This window comes from Photinus pyralis, unplaced genomic scaffold, assembly GCF_008802855.1.
Source record: "Photinus pyralis isolate 1611_PpyrPB1 unplaced genomic scaffold, Ppyr1.3 Ppyr1.4_LG6, whole genome shotgun sequence".
Classification (NCBI taxonomy): Eukaryota; Metazoa; Arthropoda; class Insecta; order Coleoptera; family Lampyridae; genus Photinus; species Photinus pyralis.
In genome coordinates this window covers 18,090,876-18,106,778 of record NW_022170663.1, presented here as the reverse complement: position 1 = coordinate 18,106,778, position 15,903 = coordinate 18,090,876, and the positions used below count along the sequence as shown (strand labels likewise).

Here is a 15,903-nt window from a genome sequence, read left to right as displayed (position 1 = left end):
AGCCTCTATTCTCGTTTTTTCATTTTTTTAATTATTAAGGACCATTTCCCTTAGGGGGTTTTCGCTTCCAACGTACGTACGCTTCCGGAAAATAGGTCGAAGTTTACTTAACCGTTAGCCAAAGTGTAGGACACTCGCTTTACCTTAACCTGCGGTTAAATTTGAAGCTATTTTAGAAAAAAGAGCAACAAAAGAGTTGTTCTACAACATGGGACATTATCCTAACTTGGGATAGTGTGCCACGTTAATAACACATATTACTTTGTTAATTACATAATTAAAAAAACTATTTGGAGGAAATATAAAGAAATCAATGGGTTATGTACTTTGTTCAATTGGAATTACCGTAGCAAACAGCACAGGAGGAAAGTGTTCGAGCCATTATAGAAATTGTGAAAGTTTGGCCCATATTTATTAATGACATATCTAAGGTTTCCCGGTAAAGGTACCTTTACTACACTATAATATATCTCACATGATTTTTTATATGATATATGATATTTACTACCGACATATTTTTCGTATGAGTTTTAATGCTTTACTTTACACTTGACAGGTTTTTTATATGACTTTAATACAAGAAGTTACGAAACCTATATAACTTCTCTAAATTAAAATGTTCCAAGTTCCAAGATTGGGCTACTATAATAGTTCAAAAGTTACAGCCCTTTGAATTTTCTTTCGAAATTGGTTTCTAGTCTATAACTTTTGATTGAGAAGTCTGATCGAAAAAGTACGAATTGTTTTGGATTCTACGCACCAAAATTAATACGAAAAAGTGTTTTCCCGAGAAATTTTGGTGCAGTCGATTTTTGGAAAAAAGGAAGGTTATACACTGCCTTTTTTTTGCCCCGAAAAAAAAATTGTCTCAGATCGACCCGGAAAAAAATTTTTCTTATAGAACGTGGCCTGTAGAATCCATAATTTCAAACAGTTCCAAGATTGGGCTACTAGTTCAAAAGTTACAGCTAGGGAATGCAATCCCGCAGCAAAATCTCAATCCCGGTATTTGCGGGATCGTTAGATGTTAATCCCGCAGGAACCCGGTATTTGCGGGATCCCGCAAAATTTTAAATAAATTGGCAAATAAGCAATTTTGTGCGATTAACTTCTGTATTAAAATAAATCGCTAATTATCACAATAAGTATTCAACAAAAAAGTACCTTCAGGCTAGGTAACTTAGAACTCAAAAAAATTACCTGTAAAGCACAAATAGGTGAACTTCTAAAGTGCCTCAAAAATCATAGTACATTTTTAACGAAAAAAGTTAACAATTATTTTAAAAATAATTTCTCCGTTATGCGTTTCATTAACAAAGCAAACAGAGTCGTTCCCTTGGTCGACATTAAGGATGAGTGTACCCTTATTTGAAAGATTACCCCAAACATTTGAAGGGTTAATTACCAATCAAGACACTATTTGACAATGTGTGTCTGAAAACACCACTACAACCAGACAACCAAATACCAATATACTCTTAAATATTTATTGCTCGATTTATTGTTTATGTAATTTATTCTTTCATTAGTAACTAATATACCTATAATCATTGATTATATGTACACACCTATAATCAATGATATAATCAAAAGTTTACTGGTTTACTCAAGTATTCAGCTTTTTCAGATAAGTACAACAGCAAAATGCGAAAAGTAACCATAAAAGGGCGGGATCACTGGGATATTTAAAATAAGTCATGTCATTTGTCATGCAGAAATAGAAACATCCCCATTCCACGATTTACGTATTATTTCCTTATGATTTGTCTTATGACAGCCATAATACCAAAAATAGTATAGTGTAAACACAAATCTAAATGCTTGTTACTTATCACATGACAAATCACATGAGAAGTATTGATAGTGTAAAGGTACCTTACTAGTTACGCCACTGGTGTAGGCTTTTAATATTGTATTAGTTGGTATGACTGTAGCGTTGCAATTTGGCAAGTTTGATGTTGTGGTAGCTCTGTAAGCGTCTTTATCCAACAAAACAAGACCATAAACACGGCGAATATTTAAATATTAAACACATTTAATTCAGAATTAAATTGATAGTACATTAGCCGGAAAATGTATCGCAGCGATAAACAGTTCATGAAAAATCCCGCTACAGCATCTTCAAGAATATATATAGGAAACTTAATGGAACAGGTCACCACTATCGACTTGGAAGAGCGATTTAAAACTTACGGTACGATATTGGGTTTAGTTCTGCAGCGCGGTTTCGGCTTCATCCAGTATGAAAGTGACATTCAAGCACAAACCGCCATAAAAAACGAGCACGGCGCATTGTTTTTCGGTCGCAAACTGAATGTCCGGCAAGCAGTTGATAAGTCACGGCTCAATCAACCCCACCACAATATGACACCGGTGCATGTCCCACCGCCACCGAAAGTGCAACAGCTACAAAATCAAATGATGGAGTCTCCACCGCCACCTCCCTCAACTCAGCAGGGGCCACCTTCGCATAATACACCGAAACCCTTAATGGACAGCATGGTGACCGTGCCCAAGCAAGAACCAATCGAAAAAATGGATGTTTCCAAGGAAGAACCGATTGATAAAAAGGAGGAACCCACGGGTCAGGGTCGACTTTCTGACGTCGGTTCGGATAATTCAGATAGAAAACGTTCTCTTAGTGGCAATCGGCAGGATGGAAACAGGCGAGAGATCGATAGGTTCCGTAATGAGGACTTCCCGTAAGTTATCAACACTTCATTATACATTGGTGGTGCAATCATTTTTTAGTACGAGAGATATTCCGATGCGAGACATTGGACCACCGCGGGACATTGGGCCGCCACGAGACATTGGACCGCAGCGAGACATTGGACCGCAGCGAGACATTGGACCGCAGCGAGACATTGGACCGCCACGAGACATTGGACCTCCACGTGATTTAAGAGGTATGCCACCTCGAGATTTAGTGGTCGTACGTGATCCGTTTTATGGTAGAGGGGAGGATTCCTTTCGTGGCCCGTCCTTTATACCTCCTCCGCTTATGGATAGACCGGATCGCAATGACTGTGAAATAATTGTGGTTTCACGACTGTTAACGTAAGTATCCTTGCGAAATAGGAATGGGGCTGAGAAATAGCTTCAACGTGATTTTTAATGTCCCACCTGTGATCGTTATTATTATTATTTTATTAAAACGTTATGTCTGCACTACTACAAATATGAGGGTTGGTTAAAAGCTGCACACGATAGCGTGCTCAAAAACTTGTTATTTTTTAGACATAAGTATGTTGTGTTGCCTAATTTATCACAACAGTGACATGACATAAAAAATAATGCAGCGTTTCCTTATTGATACTTATCGTTTTTTTCTACTTACACCCAAATTATAATGGCTGATTTATGAAGATAATGAAGAGTATTTAAAGCTTCCCATACTATGCGATTGCTATAAAAGCTGCTCTTTACGCAATCTGACACGATTAGTTTACCCACGACTACAGCGCCCTCTATCCGTGCCAATTTTGTATGGAAAATATAGGACTAATAGCAGTCATATTACTGTAATGTAATAGATAGTATATTACGTCATAAGGTTGTAATAGTGCTATTACAAGTGAGTAGAAAAATTGCACACAATGCCATAAAAGGAAAATTCAATGACCCTCTCCCTACAATACCCCTCCCTAAGTGGTACGTCCACTGGCTTCTTACCCGAAATCTGTAATGAAATTCGTGAAGCAGACGGTCATGGGGGGATTGAAACAGTGGGGGGTACAGCACCCCCCAGTAAAGGAGAATTCAATTACCCATACCATATTCCATATCCACCAGATTCCATAAAAGCAATTTACAGGGAATATGCGGAGTACATTGAGAAACGTCTGAAAAGTATAGGTTTAATGGTTGACTTACTGTTTCCAAATGAGGACGTACCTATTGGTCGGGTACTTGCAAATATATCCAGCAGAGGTTGTCTGTATGCAATTTTAGTGATGCCCCAAAATGAGGAGTTTCACAGTTTGACCTTAACCATTTTGCATGGCATTCCCCAAGGTAATTGCAAAAACTCCCATCAATTCGATTCGCTATTGTGTTTCCTTGCAGAGCATCGCAATATGCCCATTGAAGATGCTATTACACTAATCGGTCGAAATTTTGAAGCGTACATGCGAGGTGAAAAGCCTGTTTCACTAGGAACTGGAGCTTCGCTTATGAGTCGACATCCGGAAAATATTCAAGTATGTAGGTAGAATGGTTTAATTTCTAACTCCAACTACTCGTTTCAGATGATATTAAATCTTCTAGCAGAAAATCGACAAATGACGGCAACTCAGTATGACCGTATCATAAAGTATCTTCAAGATCGCAGCGATCTTCAGCGCCAATTCGAAGCAACAGAAGGTGGCGGTGATAATGATGGCGAACCACAGCCGAATAGCAAACAGGCCGAACTACAGAGCCGTATAATGAACATTTTGAATAAGTCGACTGACGAAATGCCCAAGCCAGTTGAACCGCCACAAACTCCTGCTAACTCTACGCCGTTGTTAAATGATCCTACAGTGCAAAGAGCTCTAGATAGTCTTTTATCTGGTGATATGTTCAAAAGCATAGCATCCGGAATGTAATTATTTTTAATTGTGAATTTTGGCGTCTTAATTCGATATCATTAAATGAGTGTGTTGAGTATTTATACAAGATGTAATTTTATTCCTTTTATTGAATGAATGTGTCAATTTAATTTTAATATCCGTTAACTGAATATTAATATGCAAAAATGTGCAGTGTAAAACTTGAAATAGAAAGTTTTTTTAGTATATAACTTGTTATTCTCTATTAGTGTATACAATCCTTGGGAGAATTCTTGTGATTTGTATCGGTACCTACCCATGTACAGAAAAAAGAAAACGATCACTAAAATAAAACGTCTTCATTTTGCTAAAATTATATTTGGTCAGTACATAACAGAACACGAGTATTTAAAAAAAAAAGGGAGTGGACTCCTTTCATGCTGCCAGATACTCGCCTTTTTTTGAAATATTTCTGGCCTCGATAATGCAACCTGCTTTAACAACTCTGACGGTTTTCCACCGGACCCTGGCACTTTCTTTTTGAGCATTCGTCACTTTTTCTTGTACAGCTATCTGTGGAGGGGTTACCTCATCGCTCCACTTTGTAGAGGCTGTCAGTGGGAAGCGAATTTCGATTTTGTTGTTTGCCTCAGAGTCTGTTCTGACATTGACCTTCTTTCAAATTTCTGTGCAGCTACTTAATACGCTCTCTCCCACGGGTCTTTGTGTAGCTCTTCACGCAGCTTCCTCCAGCATTCCCTCTTCATTCTGTCGATAGCTTTCCTCGTGGTATTACGCTCATTTCTCAGGCTATCCATCTGTCTCTTGAGTTCCTCCGGATTTGAATTTTCTCTTCTGGCTTTAACTATCCTGCTCGTGTCCAAGCGATTTTCAGCCATTTCCTTGTTCCACCAGTACACCTCATTCTTTCCTATACATTTCCTTTTGGGCATTGTCTTCCCGCCAGATTGGTTAGCATCTTCATCAGTTATTGTGGTGTGGTAGGTATGGCAGTTACCTTTGTTAATTCTTCATTCAGTAGGGATTTATTTAATTTGTCCGCATTCCAGGCGAGTGGCTGTTCTTCTGTCTGTATGCTATGGCCTGTTGTTCCTTCTACCTCCCACGTGATGTATCTGGGACTAGGATGGCCTGCTGCCTTGCACGTCTCCTGGTAGCCGAAGCAGTACCCTCGCTTTCGCTGATTATTTTAACCGCTATTACTGGCTACCGCCTATAAAATATTTGATATTATAATAATTGCTCGGACGGGTTTTTTGTGAACCCAGCGGGGTAGGGGCCACTCCATTCTCTTAAACCCCCTCCTGATGGATGATCTCTAATATGATTTAATTGACCATCGGAAAGTAATTTAAAAATTAATTACCTGCGTTGAAAGTAGGTCACAATCAACATTTTAGATAAGTTGGTAAAACTCGAGCCGCTTGAAATGCTGAAGAGAATTCATTCGACGCAGAATTTAATGTTCATTAAAAAAGGTGGTGTATTAGTTGTATGGGTTGCATCGTTTAGGAGTTATAACCGAAAAAATGGTTCCAAAATTTAGGGTTTTTTTTACCATCATGTCTAAAGCTCCATCTAGAATTTGTCACATCAGAAGCGCGACCTTTTTTGGTCTAATTTGCGTAGGCTGTATGTACTTTTTTATATGTTTTCATTTAGCATCATCAGTTATTCCAATGAAACATAGACGGTCGACGTCACACCTATATACGTACATACATATTGTAGGGAAAATTCTAGAAATCCTGATAGACATCGAGGCGCCATAAAAGATTAGTCATCGGCGATAAGAAGTGAAAGCGGATGTGACGCATTCTTTCCGGGAAATATGTCGTGTCTTGTTCGAGAGCGTTCGAGAACTTTCCAGAAAGATGGGCGTTTGCTGTATAAGCAAATTAGTTTGTGCTCGTGTTATGTACGTTGTAACGTTGACCTGTACAGGAGGTTGCTCTTATGGATGCCACCCCTTCTCGAGACTGAAGGAATAATAAGTTTTTCCGAAAGTCAATTGTTTTGCCCTTATATATTTGCGGATTCTGGAATGGAATATATACGAATATTGTTGCTCTCTTTTAGCAGCTTACTATTTTTGGCTCCATTTTCTGATACTTTACCTATATATTCTTATTACCTGCTTCTATAGTCCTTTCCTTTTAATTTTTTATACTCAGGCGACAGGCTTACGAAACTCTTTGGAAGCACCTCTATCTTGCAATTGCATTCTATTATATCTATTCTTTCGGGATGTTGCAATCTTGCATTCTAACACACATTTGGTACTTATCCTTCTCCCCTGATTGCCTTCCGTTGTTGGTTTATTGCACCTTTTCTTATAATACTATTATACCTACTTTTGTCATTCCGTTAATCTATAGGTATATTTAACTCTCTTGTTTATTATTGATTCTGCATCTTTTATTCCCTATTACTATAGTTAAAAAAGGTTTAAATCATCGTAGGTATGAGATTATGGTTTACAAATTTTTTTGGATAAGTGGATTATGTTTATTGAAGTCAAAGATTCACAATAGATAGGTATTAAGGGTTAACGGCGAGTAGTTTCACAGAACCGATTTTACCTTATTTGTGCGTGGTCTGTGAACGAAATCGGTGATCGCAGTTAAATAATTTGTGTTCTCGTAGTAAAAGGGAAGTAGTTCCGCATTTTTAATCCATCGAATTACATTTGGATATTTCTGCACATCGATTGCCATTAGTAGATGGTGCGCGAGCGTGATATTTGGAATTAAACTCAAATCGGCTAAAGTTACACTGTTTCCAGCTACCCAGTCAGCATTTTTAATGAAATTGTTCAATGTTTCGTACATGTCGCATAATCTCGTTATGTTTCTTTCTGGAAGGTCTCGTCTTTGAACACGCAGTCGCTGAAAGCAGTTTGGAATTAACCTTTGCACGAACCATGTGGACATACTTGACATTTTTGAACAAGAGGAAATGCCATCGATGCGTCAAAGAACAATCTTTGGTTAATCAGTGCACGCTTTGCGTGATCTTCTGGATATAAATTCTGATTTGTTCCATAATTTTCGCACAAGTAGATGTTAATGGCATGACTGTCCCAAATGACCGTACCATCCTCTTCTACCAAAATTGGCACTGTATGTTGGGAATTGAGCTATAATTCCTTTTGTGCAAAATACAATTGCAAATGGATTATTACCCACCTTTAATATTTCTGGGGATAATTGTTCATTTTTAAATAAGTTGACTTGTATTCGTTTATAATTCAACCCTAACGCTGCCTATGTTAGGTAAACGGCAACACAAGGGCCGCTCATGTCAAACGCATATAGAGACATCGTGAGTGTTGTTTTTGACTAGTGCAAGTATTATTTTGTTTTGCAAAGCACGTAATATATATTATTATTATTATTATTATGACTGCTCCTCCCATATCCCTCAAGCTGCCAAATATCGTTATCGTAAAGAGGTCGCTGCAGGATTGCTCCAAATACATTGAAAAAAAAAAAGATCACTTGCGGGTTATCTCCACATCAATAATAAATTTCGCAAACTTTGATTTTGAAAAATAATAATTATTCGTTATCGACAGTTTAAAAAAACGAGCGCGGAGAGAAGGTTAAGGTTAAGGAAATTTAGAACACAGAAACGAAGTTGCTTCACTGTTAAGCATTTTCGCAAGCACCTAGACCTAGATAGATTAAGTAAAATTGATAATTAACTTATTGCCACATGCTACTCGCCTCCCTAACAACAAATCTTACATTCCTCAGAACATTCTACCGATTTTAAACACTCAAATCAGTAATTGTTCAGTCGCCTCTTACGACCCGCAGTGCCATGCAAACGTAGGGCAACAACAGTAACAACGGTACAGTAGCGTACAAATGGATGTCTTCTTTATATATAAAATTCTTCTGTACGTGTTTTTGTGACTGAACTGCTCGTAAGCGGCTGGACGGATTTTGATCAGTTTTTTTTGTGTCTGTGTCGGATGGTTGGGACTCACAATTGGGCCCAATCGGAATATAGGATTTTTTAAAACTTAGTTTTTCCGTTGATCTCGCACTCTGCCATTTCGGGTACCGATCGATACATGCGCCAAGTCAGCGAACGCACGTACGTTCATTTTACAGAAATGAGTTCCTCATCCTCATTCAATTTTCACAGAACTTCGTTTGAATTAAGAACTCACCAAACCCGACAAACGAGCTACCTAACTCTTTCACGAGATGGTTAGTTTTCTTTTATCGTCGTGTGTAATACAAAACAGCAGAAGCCATATTAATCATTGTAAAGTTTCTGATAATTTTGATTTTAATTTAGACGTCAAAAATAGCCAAGTTCTGCCGTCGCAGTCCGTTCCATCGAAACAGCGTTGTCATACGAGTATGTTCTGAACGTCATTTTATATCGTGCGCCGCGTCCCATTTGAAAGAAGAATGACAGATGTCATTAGATTGTTTCACTGTATCTACCTTTGCGGTTAAAGTGATCACTCTATCTACCCTTACGGTTAAAGAGCGATTTTGCCTACTCATTCATACCTATTAAAATGTCACTTTGACACATAATAGTTATTTATATAGGGCATAAAAGCAATGTTTCTATTTCTCGAGGGCGACGAGTTAAAACCATGGGAAACGACTGTAATGTGGTAAATCATGGCGAATGTAGGTATAATGTTGTCACGTCTCCGACGATCACGTGCTTTTGCAGAAAATGTCACCTAAGGTAATCTGCAATGCAAGGCTATAGGGCCATTATCATTTCTTATATACAGTAAAATGCGACGTTTATCGATTGTTTGAAACCATTTTAATATTGGAGCGACGCTTTTTAGACAGCGATATTGAGAAAATTATTTTTATTATAATTATATCAGTGTTGTTTATCTATAAAAAATTTCAAGGTTTGTAAATGTATAAGTATATTCAACGTTCCAATAGCAAGGGATTTCCTAATCTTAAATATATCGTTGAGTGCATATTTCTACTTTAAAAACAGGTTCGTAACGCTTTGCCTTGAATTGACGAAGGCCTCATCTCTGTAATTATAGGTACCTACTAGCTGATCTGTTAGTTTCAACTTATAAATTTTATATCAAAGACGTAGTACGATCTGTTACGCAATAAAACAATCATTCAATTGCCTAGTGAGTTAGGTACATTATGGCACCGAAATTATATATGGCGGAAGGTAGCGCAGTTGTGCGATCTGTTTTGTTAACCGAAGCTGCCATCGGCATCTCTTTGGATTATATTCATGTCGATCTGGAGAAAGGTCAACATTTAACTTCCGAATTCCTGAAGGTAGTTTTCTTTTTCTTTCAAATGTGCCAAATCTGGTATGTTTCAGCTGAACCCATTGCACACAATACCTACTCTAGTCGACGATGATAAGGCAATTTTTGAAAGTGCCGCAATTAACATCTACTTGGTGGAGAAGTACGCGAAGGACAAGTCGTTTTATCCAAGCGACCCCTACGAAAAGGCGCTGGTTAACGAAATACTATTCTTCTGCTCGAACAAGTTCTTTCCAACGGCAGCGACGATCATTGTGAGAGAAATTTGGGGACGTGAAATTTTTAATTACGCACATTTTGCAGAGACCAATTATGCTAATGGGCGCTACGACCATCAATCCTGAAGACGTGGATAGACTGATTGAGGTTTATGGGTTGTTAGAAACATTGCTGAAAGGGCGGGTTTGGGCGGCGGGTGATAAGGTTACTTTAGCTGATTTTGCCTTAATCCCGCTTGTATCAGGAAGCGAGGTGGTTGCCGAGTATGACAGGAAACAATTTCCCAATATTATACGTTACTTGGGAAAAGCAAAGAGCCTACCTTACTATAACCGTAACCAAAAGGGGGATGAGATGTTTAAGACCGAAGTCTTAAGGAGACTTAACCGTTCATAAGGTAAATGGATGGAAATTTTTATTAGTGGTCGTTATTTCTCGACAAAGTATAATGCTTAATATACGTTGAAATCAAACTTTCTTGTATTTTATTTCCCAACTGATCGACTCCTTTTTGTATTACGTCTTGGTAATGCGGTAGCGCGCTACAGCGTTGTATATAGTTGAATAAACGAGGCTTTGCTTCTCTAACCGGTATGAGGTAATCCAAGACGCTGATCGAGGAACAACAGCAGAGATCTGCAATCGTTACGTTATTTCCGGCAAGCCAGTCGGACCTTTTCAGAAACTCTTCGAGCGTCAGATAAGTACGTTCGACTTTTTTTCGAGTAAATTTGGATATATCCGATTTGCCACGAAACAGCAAGGGGAACTACAATAGACGGCCGTAGATGACATTTTCATTGCAATGGGTGACCTACCACCGTTTCGTGAACGCAGGGGAATAGATGTTCCGTGTCAAAGTGTAGTTTTTGATCAACTTGCGCCCGTCTTTTACTATCTTTGGGATACAGTCGATCGTCCTGGCCATATTGTCCTACCAAATAACCGGCGATTGCATGACTGTCCCAGATTGAAAAGCCTCCATCGACAAGTGTAGGTATGGTATGTTGCGGATTTACCTGAAATTTATCTGCAACTCTTCAGAATATCACCCAGTCTTACCTCTAACAAATCTTGTGTCAGATAATCCTTCGTTAGCATATTCACATTTTTCAAATTTACCTCTACATTTAGCGTTTTGGCGACCATCAATGCGGATAGGGCAGGAGGGCTTATGCTTGAGTAGTATAGGGTAGGTGCCGATTTGGAATTTAACTGAGATACAAATCCCTTGATCATGTCTTTGAATGTCACTCTAAATTTAGGTAGAATTTCAAAATTTTTAAAGACCGACATGTTTTAAATGTCATTTGATAACCAATGGAGACACGATGTCAATATGACAGAAACTCAATTCAAAAATTCAAGATTTATTTTGGGTTTTGATTATTATCTTATTATCATGTTCTCAGACCATGTCTAATGACCAAGGACATTGAATCTAAGGTGCTTATTCAATGCCAAGGACTAATTATGTAAACAAGTTTATCGAAAAGCTGTACAATATTTGACTGGAGATGCACAAATACCTATTTCTGTTACCGTTGAATAAATTACTTACTCAATGCATTTACTGCATTTTTCTGACACCTTCTGTAAATTACCTAGTTTTCACGTAATTAGTGGACTAGATTAGCGTTGTTTGTTATAACATTTTTTAATTACCCCCTTTATTTCTTGTGATTTGTTCTAATCATTTTTACTGATTTATAGATTTTTATAGTTATTAGGTACATGTGCATGAATGAATTCACTTAGGTATGGTAGATCCTAAAAAAACCGGTTTCTATCGCTACATAGTATTGGAAATTTGAAAAAAATTCGCCCCAAGTTGATGTGAAGTTTATGGGAATCAATCAAAAGGTATCTCAAACCGAAAGATAAATAGTCGAATTTTTTTAAAAGTTCAAGAATTTTTTTATATCCACCACTTTCACTAACTTGACTTTCCATGAGCAAAACAGTGACACTTTGTTTTAAATAAAATTGTCAGTGTCGGCCATTAGTTATCGTATCCCGCTTAGGAATTTAACTAAAAACGGGAATTGTGTTTATATCGGTAGTGTTTCTTTTATATAACATACCACGACGTTTCCTATGTTTATGTTCCGCTAATTAGTGAAAAAATGCCTATGTGTCATTTGTTATCTATTGGGCGCAACTTTATGGAAAGCAAAGGGCATGTGCATCTTTTGCTTTTGGTCGCATTTCTCGAAATAGATAATTTTCACGAAGACTTACTTTTAGTCCAGCATGCAGATAATTTTGACCTGCAAAAGGTGGTGTAAAAGATTTTATTGTTTTAAATGGTTCATTTGGGTCCAAATAACATGTATTTGAAGAGTACGCACACATTTTTTCCGGCCCAACTTTTGGCAGCCAAAAAACCTCAAAATTTTGGGCATTTTTTTAGTTTTTCGCTTAAATCCCGAAAACGGTCCATATTTTATGAATAACACTTCTTTATAAAACTAAAGAAAACAAAATTATGCGCCAATAAAAAAACAAACAAAATCGGTCCAATAGAAAAATTTTTACAAGCGATCAAAAAACGCCCATTTTTCCCAACGAATTTCAAAAATTGGTCCAATTTTAAATTGTTGGTACTTTTTGAACTCTCTGATTGATGTTCTACAATCTTTAGGGAGGAGGAGTAGTGGATTTTATCGTTCCTTTAGGAGCCACAACGCATTAAAAAAAGGTTAACTCAGTTCTTTAGAAAAGTTGTAAAAAATGGGCGTTTTTTGATCGCCTGTAAAAATTTTTCTATTGGACCGATTTTGTTTGTTTTTTTATCGACGCAGAATTTTGTTTTGTTTAATTTACTAAAGAAGTGTTATTCATAAAATATGGACCGTTTTCGAGTTTTAAGCGAAAAACTGAAAAAAGTCCGAACGTTTTGAGGCTTTTTGGCTGCCAAAAGTTGCGCCGGGAAAAAATTGGTGTGCACTCTTCAAATAAATGTTATTTGGACACAAATGGGCCATTTAAAACGTTAAAAACGTTTATTTTATACTAAATCGTTATAGTAACAATAACTCCTTAGCGACGGGTTATGTTAAGGTACATTTAACAACACTAGTGCTGTAAAAAATTTCTTAACAACACTTTTTTTATTGGCCAACAATGAAGTATAGAATATAATTCATGGAACACATTAACTACTAAAAATAACGGTGCATTTTCTTCGGTTTTAGACTTATCACTGATTGTCACATTAATTGTACACTTTTGTACGTTTTCAAATTTTACTCCACCTGAAGAAACGGTACCCGAGAAAGACTGTCCAAGGCTGACATTTCTTCAAGGAAACATCGGCGGTGTTCGTAGGTACCAGTGTCGTTAATCATTCTTGTTTTGGAGAACATGCTGCACTATTGGTCTTCATAAAGGATTTATCTATTTCACAGGAAGAAACGTCCACATTTTCCTGTGTGTTAAACATTTTTTTGAACATGGAGATTTTCGTCCATACAGAAGAAGCTTCAAATTTCTTGGACTAACAAAAAAACTTTCACTTATATGAATCAATAACAGAGAATGACTTACCAGTTCAGAAACGTATGTCAACATGACATCTAAGTTAGTTTGGTCAACATTTAAAGAAATCAGATTCATTTTTATACCTATCCGCAGACTTGTTTGGTATTAATTTGCAGCGAGCTGCATCTACTTTTTCTTTAATACGTTACTCTCGTACATTTCGTGGAAATTTTCTCGAATGAACAAAATGGGTAAATAAACCCTGATTGTCATAGATACCCTTAGATACCTTACGCATGGCCGACTGTAAAAGTCCCTGGTTTAACATTCTACCTATAATGAATGTCGTATAAGGAACATGAATGAGGAATGAGGATAAAATAAAACGTGTTACGTAATTAGTAGTAAGAATTTTATTAGTGTAGTATAGTAGCATTGAATAAAAACCACATGGTTTTTATTCAATGATAGTAGTGAGAAAAATTACGCTACTTTGGTTACATGAAGATATAGGTACATACAGTGAAAAAACTACCAAAACAAGCAGCACAGGCTGTAGCCTTTGTCTCTAAAGTTAATCCATGCTTCGCTCCCTAAAAATCCCCGCTGAGTTTTCGGCTTAAAAAAAGTTATGTAATCTTGTTTGGGTCCTTCCTCATACATATAATTATACGCTCTCCTGTGTTTGCCCCTCATTTGCATAAATTACAAAAAAATTACTTATATGAAAAGGTTAAGTAAACTACCAAAAAGTATAGGTATAGCCATATATAGCAAAGACATGATTATAAGCTTTTACCAAACCACATTAACCGGGTGGTTCTCATTGACCCAATAACACTTTATTATTGATTCATTGTAAATACTTTACTTGACCCACGACATTAGCCATGAATTGTTAAAGTCATAAAATCAATATGGAAAAATCGAAGAGTACACGTGGACCTTTCTTGTCCTACACCAAAAAAGATTTGCTAACCGATTTGCACGCATAGGAACTTTTCGCTAAATTTATTGACTTCATCGCCTCAATTTCTCCAAGTTGACCTAATAACTTGATAATTACCACCTCTTGTGGAATGTTGTCGTTGATCACGTCTCTAAGCGACGTCGTGGGAATATATCGAGTTTCCATAATTACCTTGTCTAGTCTGGCGTTTTCTCTCCGAGAGCTCAGACCATGGCACCGAAAGTGTACTTGAAATTTATGAGCCCACCCTGTCGGGCTGTACTAACTGTTGCGCGAGCTCTGCAGCTCGAACTAGAAATTGTTGAAGTTGACGACGAATTTATGCAGGGACCAGATATACTAAAGGTAGGTTATTCATCATGTATCTGCCCTTTGGGTCATTTTACACTTTATTAGTTAAATCCTCAACATACCATACCGATTTTGGAAGATGACGATTTCATCGTTTGGGAGAGCCACGCGATTAACGCTTACTTAGTTACGACCTACGGCAGCGACGACTCTCTTTACCCAGCGGACCCCAAGCAGCGAGCCGTGGTCGATCAAAGACTTCACTTTGAAAGCGGAGTTCTTTTTCCAAGATTCGTGGACGCCTTTGTAAGCCCAGCAGGATGCGTATTTCAAAATTTAACAACTTTCTTGCAGGTTCCTGTGCTGAGGGGTTTGACCACTCAAATTACGGATAAATGCTTCGAGAAGATTGACGAAGCTTGCGGTTTTCTAGACTCGTTCCTCGAGGACCGTACGTGGCTGTGCGGAGACGAAATTACGATAGCCGACGCCAGTATTCTTTGCACGATGACAGCGATAGAAATGGCAATTCCAATTGATCCCGAAAAGTTTCCAAGGCTGGCCGATTGGTTACAACGTGGAAAAGAATTGGAGTTCTTCAAGGAGGCCAACGACGAGATTTTAGAGAAAATGGCCGCGTACGTTAGGGACAAGTTGGGATTATAAATTGTGTTTTTTTTCCATATTGTAACCACGGTTTTAAAGAGTTAGTACTATTAGCACCTTTAGGAGTACAAACGAAATTAATTGGTTCCCCCCTTTGTAGCAATAAAATACTGACAACAAGTAATTTTAGATATTACTAATTCAAGTTTACTAGACATTGATTAGCCGTTCAAAGAATAGGACGACTTTGGGCGGTCTACCTAGGATTCCTAGGAAAAGATCGTAATAATCGCATGTCGATGTTCTATGTCCGTAGATCGTTTTTTGAACTTTAGGACGTATCGCGTGTGTGGGTGGCACTCCCTAGGTACAGACGTTTTCAGATCGCATCAACAGTATCGTCTGTGTGACTTAACGACAGTCGTGACCGGCACCGCCAGCTGTACATCCCCTCCGAAGCATGGTAGTTAGGAGATGTTTTGTACCAC

The 15,903-nt window shown here is 37.8% G+C and overlaps 4 protein-coding genes across 5 annotated transcripts; 3 read left to right on the top strand and 1 right to left on the bottom strand.

The window, feature by feature from the left end:
- The first annotated feature begins 1,951 nt into the window (after positions 1 to 1,951).
- On the top strand, positions 1,952 to 4,781 carry LOC116172952 (nuclear receptor coactivator 5). Its single transcript, XM_031490236.1, has 5 exons — positions 1,952 to 2,702; positions 2,752 to 3,060; positions 3,818 to 4,017; positions 4,069 to 4,202; positions 4,251 to 4,781. The coding sequence occupies exons 1-5, from the start codon at positions 2,074 to 2,076 to the stop codon at positions 4,590 to 4,592; spliced, it is 1,614 nt and encodes a 537-aa protein (XP_031346096.1). The 5' UTR covers positions 1,952 to 2,073; the 3' UTR covers positions 4,593 to 4,781.
- A 1,614-nt stretch (positions 4,782 to 6,395) lies between these two features.
- On the bottom strand, positions 6,396 to 11,399 carry LOC116174517 (dichloromethane dehalogenase-like). Its single transcript, XM_031492453.1, has 6 exons — positions 11,128 to 11,399; positions 10,884 to 11,084; positions 10,487 to 10,834; positions 7,745 to 7,822; positions 7,492 to 7,695; positions 6,396 to 7,444 (listed from the first exon to the last, which is right to left on the bottom strand). Exons 1-6 carry the CDS (start codon positions 11,359 to 11,361, stop codon positions 7,121 to 7,123), a joined length of 1,389 nt encoding a protein of 462 aa, XP_031348313.1. The 5' UTR covers positions 11,362 to 11,399; the 3' UTR covers positions 6,396 to 7,120.
- On the top strand, positions 9,402 to 10,538 carry LOC116172953 (glutathione S-transferase 1-like). The gene is made up of 4 exons (XM_031490237.1): positions 9,402 to 9,548; positions 9,601 to 9,853; positions 9,900 to 10,100; positions 10,150 to 10,538. The coding sequence occupies exons 2-4, from the start codon at positions 9,713 to 9,715 to the stop codon at positions 10,459 to 10,461; spliced, it is 654 nt and encodes a 217-aa protein (XP_031346097.1). The 5' UTR covers positions 9,402 to 9,548; positions 9,601 to 9,712; the 3' UTR covers positions 10,462 to 10,538.
- A 1,587-nt stretch (positions 11,400 to 12,986) lies between the features above and the next one.
- LOC116172954 (glutathione S-transferase 1-like) lies at positions 12,987 to 15,855 on the top strand. 2 transcript variants are annotated; one of them, XM_031490239.1, is made up of 4 exons: positions 12,987 to 14,863; positions 14,915 to 15,115; positions 15,164 to 15,515; positions 15,576 to 15,855. In XM_031490239.1, exons 1-3 carry the CDS (start codon positions 14,729 to 14,731, stop codon positions 15,473 to 15,475), a joined length of 648 nt encoding a protein of 215 aa, XP_031346099.1. In that variant the 5' UTR covers positions 12,987 to 14,728; the 3' UTR covers positions 15,476 to 15,515; positions 15,576 to 15,855. The 2 variants fall into 2 exon arrangements, with proteins under 2 accessions (XP_031346099.1, XP_031346098.1); XM_031490238.1 differs by having other exon boundaries at positions 15,164 to 15,611.
- Positions 15,856 to 15,903: the final 48 nt, after the last annotated feature.

Coding starts and splice junctions, on each gene's coding strand:
- LOC116172952 (XM_031490236.1), top strand. CDS start 2,074: ATGTATCGCAGCGATAAACAGTTCATGAAAAATCCCGCTACAGCATCT. Junction 2,703..2,751: donor TTCCGTAATGAGGACTTCCC/GTAAGTTATCAA, acceptor ATCATTTTTTAG/TACGAGAGATATTCCGATGC. Junction 4,018..4,068: donor TTTGCATGGCATTCCCCAAG/GTAATTGCAAAA, acceptor GTTTCCTTGCAG/AGCATCGCAATATGCCCATT.
- LOC116172953 (XM_031490237.1), top strand. CDS start 9,713: ATGGCACCGAAATTATATATGGCGGAAGGTAGCGCAGTTGTGCGATCT. Junction 9,854..9,899: donor TAACTTCCGAATTCCTGAAG/GTAGTTTTCTTT, acceptor GGTATGTTTCAG/CTGAACCCATTGCACACAAT. Junction 10,101..10,149: donor CAACGGCAGCGACGATCATT/GTGAGAGAAATT, acceptor CACATTTTGCAG/AGACCAATTATGCTAATGGG.
- LOC116174517 (XM_031492453.1), bottom strand. CDS start 11,361: ATGTCGGTCTTTAAAAATTTTGAAATTCTACCTAAATTTAGAGTGACA. Junction 7,823..10,486: donor TGTCGAGAAATAACGACCAC/TAATAAAAATTT, acceptor TACCTAACATAG/GCAGCGTTAGGGTTGAATTA. Junction 7,696..7,744: donor TATCCCCAGAAATATTAAAG/GTGGGTAATAAT, acceptor AAGGAATTATAG/CTCAATTCCCAACATACAGT.
- LOC116172954 (XM_031490239.1), top strand. CDS start 14,729: ATGGCACCGAAAGTGTACTTGAAATTTATGAGCCCACCCTGTCGGGCT. Junction 14,864..14,914: donor AGGGACCAGATATACTAAAG/GTAGGTTATTCA, acceptor ACACTTTATTAG/TTAAATCCTCAACATACCAT. Junction 15,116..15,163: donor CAAGATTCGTGGACGCCTTT/GTAAGCCCAGCA, acceptor ACTTTCTTGCAG/GTTCCTGTGCTGAGGGGTTT.